The 6,961-nt window shown below is 38.5% G+C and overlaps 1 protein-coding gene across 1 annotated transcript in view; it reads right to left on the bottom strand.

The window, feature by feature from the left end:
- The window catches only part of LOC122075728, a 7,332-nt gene extending 819 nt beyond the window's left edge, over positions 1 to 6,513 (bottom strand). Inside the window, exons 1-7 of the mRNA XM_042640871.1 lie at positions 5,924 to 6,513; positions 3,007 to 3,090; positions 2,099 to 2,590; positions 1,609 to 1,744; positions 1,272 to 1,434; positions 946 to 1,074; positions 491 to 685 (exon numbers count right to left, since the gene is read on the bottom strand). Coding sequence (XP_042496805.1) covers positions 491 to 685; positions 946 to 1,074; positions 1,272 to 1,434; positions 1,609 to 1,744; positions 2,099 to 2,590; positions 3,007 to 3,090; positions 5,924 to 6,098 — 1,374 coding nt within the window. The 5' untranslated portion in view covers positions 6,099 to 6,513. The remainder of the gene's footprint in view (positions 1 to 490; positions 686 to 945; positions 1,075 to 1,271; positions 1,435 to 1,608; positions 1,745 to 2,098; positions 2,591 to 3,006; positions 3,091 to 5,923) is intronic.
- Positions 6,514 to 6,961: the final 448 nt, after the last annotated feature.

Raw genomic sequence — 6,961 nt, 5'->3', positions numbered from 1 at the left:
GGGGGAGTGAGACTGGATAAATAGAAAGCAAGCACAAGCCGAAGTAGCTATCAGATAATAGAATTCTGCAACAAAAATGGAGGTGGGATCCAAATGTTAGTTGGCTACACTAGACAGATTGCTGTAGACCAGTTGTGTTCGTCATCTCATCACCTTGGTCTTAAAAGGCAATAAAATATTTGTTTGGGGGGGGGGGGGGGGCATCTCAGTCCATGTTGTAGACCAATCGTGTTTGTCCTCTCCTATTGTCAATCCATCTTTTGCAAGGGGCAGGAATAGCAGCAATCCAAGTTCTCAATTATATGCTACTCTTTACAAGGTAAAGGGCAAGGAAGAAAAACTCAACTCAACACAATTATACCATATCCAACAAAGGGCAAAAGAGGAGGATGATGAAACACTATTAGGATCAGAGTTCTCATAAAAAAAAAAAATGACATACTACAAATCCAGTAAACCAATCCTGACCAAGAAAACACAAGCAGCTTACCAAGTAAAATTCATGTTGAGGACGTGAAAGAAGAGGTTTTTCATTGTAAGCATGAATAAGCTTCCTCTCAGCTGCACTCAAATGAAGATCCTCCACATTTACCAGACGACCCAAGATCTTTAACCTTTCCCTGAAGGGAACAATGGTATCTACAGCAAAACCTTTGACCTTTTCTACTTCCTTCTCAATTATCCTCTGCTCCAATAAATGAATTGCAAATAAGAGAATGATAAATAAAACAAAATATAAAGTATCTTTTCCCGATGTAATAAACAAATAAATATCAAGCATCTTGCACAAACAATAACAGGGAATACTTGCAATAACATTTCAAAACAACCGTACTGTAAAAACAAGGTAATAGAATAAATTAATATTTGTTCACTATAACCAACGTGATAAAATGAGAAGCTCTTGTCCCCAAGTAAAATTGAGTTTTTATGTTTCTGCCTTACTCTAATATTTTCTTGGAACTGAGGAGGAAGTTCTTTAGCATAGCTATCAGAAAGCCTGAAGTACAAAACAATGCTCATCCCTTCACCATCAGTCTCACTTTGAAAGATTGTGGCAGGATATAATGGAATCTACAGAAACCACAATAGCGTGTTAGCATTAGAAATATTCAGAGACAATCTTTGTGGATAGTGAACTTTTTGTTTGACCATGCCAAATGACAATATTTCCCAAGAATATAAAAATTTAATGAGTTCAAATTAAACAAATATAGACAACTGATGAAGACTGAAGAGTAAAAAGAACAGGAAGTTGATGGCAAGAACACCTGAATATTTACAACAAGTATTGGTGGTAGTTTTCCTGACGAATTTACAGTAGGAAGTTCCACAAACCGAGCAATATGATCAACTTTCCTCGGCGACAAGAATACATCAACACCAAATGGATAATATGCAGCATAATTTGGAGCCAATTCCTTCTTTTTGTCCCTGCCACAAGTATTGCATGGATGATAAAACAAGAAGAGAATTGACAAGAGTTCAGGCACTAAAAGAAAAGCTACATGTAGCAAATGCAAATATGTTTCTTCATAATACAACTCCATGCTACAAATTTGTTTGATAACAGTGATAGAAAATAACCAATAAAAACTGTCCACTTACCTAAGGTAGTTCTCTCCCCGGACTTTGAAAGTACAAGGATCCACATGTGACCAAGAATCCAACAATTTCTGCTCAACTGAGCAGAATGGGACCTGGGAACCTGCTATAGGTCTTTGCAGAAGCATCTTTGAGGAAACTGAGACAGAAACAAAGAAGGATAAATTTGAGTCACCTCCAATAAAAGTTTGTATGTTAATCCAGCCTGCTACAAGTCATAGCAACATATCACGACTAATAAAAATCAAAAGGCCCACAAATTATCGAAATGATTCATGTGAAACCTTATATCTATAACAACCTAAAAGATTGCGTTATTATCCATAACCATCTATACATAGCAAATGATAATTTAGCAGTCAACACAAGATGAATACTCATATCCTTTCAGTAGCAAGCAGTGTTAACAGCCACATCAAATCATCTGAGTCCAACAGGTCAGATTTATGATCGACTCACAACCAAATTTCAAAAGAACAATGTTAGGACTTACGTAATGCAGGATGTCCTTCCTTCCATTTGAAGGAAAGTTTCAAAGAGGCCTTTTTCCTTGCACTAGGTGGACCAGGGCTCAAGGATCTTCTCTTTTCAATTGTGGGGACAGTCGAAGCAAGACAAGGCAAGCAGCTGTTTGGAAGAAGTCCACAATAGTCCAGTATTCCTCCCTCCCTGCCAGCAGAATCATCCCCAGAAAGGCTAGAGGTTTCATCAAGGGAAACAGGAAGGTGCCCTCCATGTAAAGGGCCATTAGGTTTCATTCGAGAGTCAGCATTGTCGGAATGCATGACCCGAGGGCTTGCGTTTTTTGCAACTTCACTGACAGAATTGCATGCTGAATTTCCGATTGATGATTCAGCTGGCTTCTGCTTCTGGACAGTTGACGAAATGCTCGGATGACTGCCATTACAGTCTTCATGAGCTGTATCTCTCAGAGATGGAATAGCAGAGATGGATGCACTCTCAGAACCATTTAAAGATGAAGCATCTGCAGAAGGTAAACAAATTATGCACAATTCAACAAGAAGTGACGACCAAAAATTAAGGATAAATGGTCAGAGTCAGGGAAAGTAAAGAGTTGTGAAGACAAGAAGGAAAAGGATAGAAGAAAAATTAGCATTTTCCACCACTTTCCATCAACCATCAGAAGGACAATGTGAAGCAAAACCTTTTCTTTTCGTTTTCCATGTTGCAGCCGATTGGACTTTTCAACAGATAATTTTAGAAAGTTCGATGAATAGATGAAAAACATCTTAAGATCTTCTTTCACAACTGAAAATGTGTGAAGTTACTATTCAAAAGAAAGCAGTAAAACATTCCCTCAGTAATTTTTCTTCATTTCACTTCAACTAAACAGAATAATGTAAAAGAGATGTTTATGCTTAGCAAGCTTCACAGGCATACCATCAGGAACACTTTGGAAATCGTCATCACAGTCAGACTCAAACATTGCAACAGAATCAAACCATGCCTCCTCGGTGCTTCCATCTGATGTCATCACATTGAAACAGAAACCAAGTCAGCAGCAAAAATTAGCGAAAAGAGATCATATTGGAACAAAGGTTCGAAATTTCGGTTTTTTAGGTCATTCAGCCCCTAGCTGAAAACAAAATATGTAAGTGGAATCTCAAACAGTGCCTCATATTTCGGCAAAATTTCTACAGCCATTTCAATTTGGTTTCTTGCAAAACCAAAATATTTCAGTAATTTCGCTGAGATTTCGAACATTGATCAGAACTAAAAAAGAATTTGCACAAGAAAAAAATTAATATATCATTTTTCTCCTTTTTTTTTTCTTTTTTTTTTGGACCGGGGGTGATGGTGGTGGCAAAAGCATCTTGTTATTGATATTAACAAATGATATAATATGCAGAAAAACATTAATCACAAACAGCAATGTTAACGAAAGGATTCAAAGAACAACATTTTTCCCTCAATGACTTGCACAATTGTAAGACCATAAGTGGGAGTATAAGAGTAAGAATATTGAAACAAATACAATGAAAAGCATCAACATTTCATGACTAAGTAAAATTAGACGCAAGTGAAATCATATCCCTCAAGCCCTGCAGTAAAATTGATGACCAGGTTTACTTGTTGGATTATAAACATAAAGGTTGAAAATTCATTTTAAGATATATTATGTGATGAACTTTCAACTCCCTGTATGGGATTAAGTAGTTGGTTTCTGTTCTCTTTGTTTCTAATTCCATGTAATGAGTTACTTAGTGGTTAAGATAGATATTAAGTAGAAGTTTCTAATTTTGTTACTTTCTATTTTGCACAATAGCAGTGGATTCTCTACGAAGATTCATCCAAGTTTCTATTTTATTTGCTTTCTATTTTCTTTGTATTAGATAAAGATCCTTTCTAGAAGGATTCCTATTTAGCGTTTGCTTGGCAGACAAGTAGTAATGAGAGTTTCTATTCTTGTAATCAGCATAGTTGTCAAGCGTCTGGGCAACCCAAGGTGGAGAGGGTCCAAAAGTAAGGCCACCAAGGTGCCCATCTAGGCGACTAAGGCACCTGGACGCACAACTATGGTAATCAGTTCATTGGTTATTATAAACAAAGATCAAAGGGCACACTAACCAGTGGCAACCTAAGGTGGCAAATCCTCGGTTTGGGACTGGTGGAAAAGCCTTTCCCGCAGGCCATAGGTGGTGAAGCCTTTGGTCATATCCCCTTCTTCTCTTCTTCTTTTTCCCCTTTCTTTTCTTCCTCTTCTTTAACTGTTCTGCAGAATTTACAGCAGGTATTCTCTCTCTACTGTGGCCTTCTCTTGGGTGATTTCTAACTTGTTTTGTGTTTCATCTAATCCTCAATTGCTGTTCTTATAGTTTCTCTCACCTTCCATTGATTAACACATCAGTTACAGGCCTTGTGATAGAGTTGTTTTCCTTTTCTCTGTCTGAAACTTCAGCCTGTGATTTCAGAGAGCTTAACCATCAAATTATGCGGGATTTTGGAAATGTGATTCTTTTCCCCTTCTACTCCATCAGACACAAACTTCAGCACCATCGCACCGATGGATTGAGAATTATGTTAGTTTTCCTTACTATTTTCTGTTTTCCTTTACTTTCTATTTTCTAACAATGTGTGTTTCTCCTAATTTAAGTATCTAACCATCACCTTGCTGACATTTTTACCATATGCTCCCCCCATTAGGAACTCTAATGTTTGCTAGTTTCAGCCCCATCAGATTTGTGGCTTGCAAGTTCAAATCACGTTTTGTTTCTTCCATATTCATAATTTTCTGGTTCACTGCGATTCTGGGTTTCATGGGTTTGCTAGTAACTATGACCAGCAATGAATTAAGGCCCTCTGAGATGGCCTACACCTAAAATGTTCTTAATCAACTTCTTGGGGAGTTGAGGCAGCTGGATAAACGATTGGCTCAAATTCAGCAAAGTTGGGGCATACCAAAATTAACCTCTATTTTACCTACTGAATTCAATGATATACCACAAGTCCACCACAAGAAGACAAGAGAGCACCAATCAAAGCACATAAACATGAATTCAAGGTTATCCTACTAGCTACTGTTATCAATCATTGTGTCAAGCTGTCAAACATCACTAATTTTCTTAAGTCCTCTTTAGAATTTAACATATGCCAATAATTGTTTGTGAACAACATTATCAAGAAATTCCACTTAGACGCATAAAATAATAACCAACAACAACATAGTTAGTGTTGATTTGAGGATCCACAACCCTTCTAACCAAATTCTCCCTTAAAAAACATTCTAGAAAGGTGAATGCAAACTCTCTGATTGATCCACATTCAAATCGTATATAACCTAAAGCCAGATTTATATGGTGACATTTTTTTTAAAACCTATACAAAGCAAGCCTAAGGGATAAAAAAAAAAAAAATACTTACCCCCACTTCTCTGCCATCTCTGCAAAAATTCTAGTCATCAAAGTGAAATTCATGATAAGACTCCCACATACAATATTCAAGGGGAAAAGCAAAAGGTATGACCACTTCTAATGAAGAATTCTACCCATCAAACAAATATACACAAAAGCTAACTTCGGAATTACACAGACGACCTTCTCTGACACATGCACACTGCACAAGCTACAAATTGACTGTTTGGGAGACAATGCGGCACCTAATCCCATAATTCTATATTCTTTCTCTGATCATCAAAACCGCAAATACAAGTATAAGGTACCCGACGAACAAATCCAACCATGCGAGAACCAAATCTTATCACAAAGCCATTCCGATCCACATTAAAATAAATTAAAGAACGAAAAAAGAAAAAAAGAAATCAAGAGACCGCATTGAGCGGAAAGGCAAAGATAAGAACCTTGAAATGTAGGATTACTGTAAGCACGATCGAGCGGGGAGGATTTAGCGATTTTATCTAGCGAATCATTGGACTTCCGGGACGAGACTCGCCTCGTTTTCGCCCTTCTTCTTCTCTTTCGATATTTCTTTGTTATTCCCACACATCCCTCCGGTCTGGAAACACAACTTCCCATTCCCTTCCCTCCCTCCCTCCCTCCCTACCTCTTTCTCTCCAAAGCGGAAGTATGAAAGTGAAAATGAGTCGATCTTATAAATAATCACTCTAATGGCTTACCCTGCAATCCCCATGATCACCCAATAGGGTGAAGGGGGAAGAGGAAAAGGGGAGAAGAGAAGAAGTGAAGAACCCACAAGCAACGGTGGATTGCAAGCTTCAATGAAGCAAAAGGGAAAGAATTCTATGGACAATATCACAAAATTCGCGACAACTCTTTGTCAAATATTGATGGATTCGTGTTTGCTCCGTGTGTATGTGTCTTATATTTCACTCCTCCGACCTTCTCTCTCTCTCTTACCAGTTCCCACCCTTCTCTTCTCTGATCTTCTCTTGCTGTTGTGGTCCTGTCGATTTAGATTTTCAGGCCTGACAAAAATAGCAAATTATCAATTCCCGAGAGACAAGTCAATAAAAGTGTCCCATTGAGTCATTGCGGCAGTTGCCTACGTACGCCATCTTTGATCTTCCACGCCTTTCCCTGTGTGAAGTGTGTGCCCCACATCTCTCTCTCTCTCTCTCTCTCTCTCTCTCTCTCTCTCTCTCTTCTCACGCGTCCTCTTTTTTAGCCTAGGTGACCCAAGTAGTTTTGCCACACGCCCACACGAGTGTGTTACTGTTTACTGCTTCTAGAAGATGTGAGAGAGAAAGAGCGCGAGAGGACCGAGAGGTAACTCTCACAAACTGGCGTACAGCTTAGGTACCTGGTCGGCCTTCCCAGTCCCTCTTCTTGTTCTCTTCTTGTTCTTACTCTTTTGCTATATTCCACTGTGGTTACTGGCCGGATCAAATGGGTGACCCAACCCATCTAGCCTAATCCAG

The sequence above is a fragment of the Macadamia integrifolia genome, chromosome 4 (assembly GCF_013358625.1).
Source record: "Macadamia integrifolia cultivar HAES 741 chromosome 4, SCU_Mint_v3, whole genome shotgun sequence".
NCBI classification, from domain to species: Eukaryota; Viridiplantae; Streptophyta; class Magnoliopsida; order Proteales; family Proteaceae; genus Macadamia; species Macadamia integrifolia.
The sequence above is the reverse complement of the archived record's forward strand: the minus strand, read 5'-3'. Positions and strand labels throughout refer to the sequence as shown.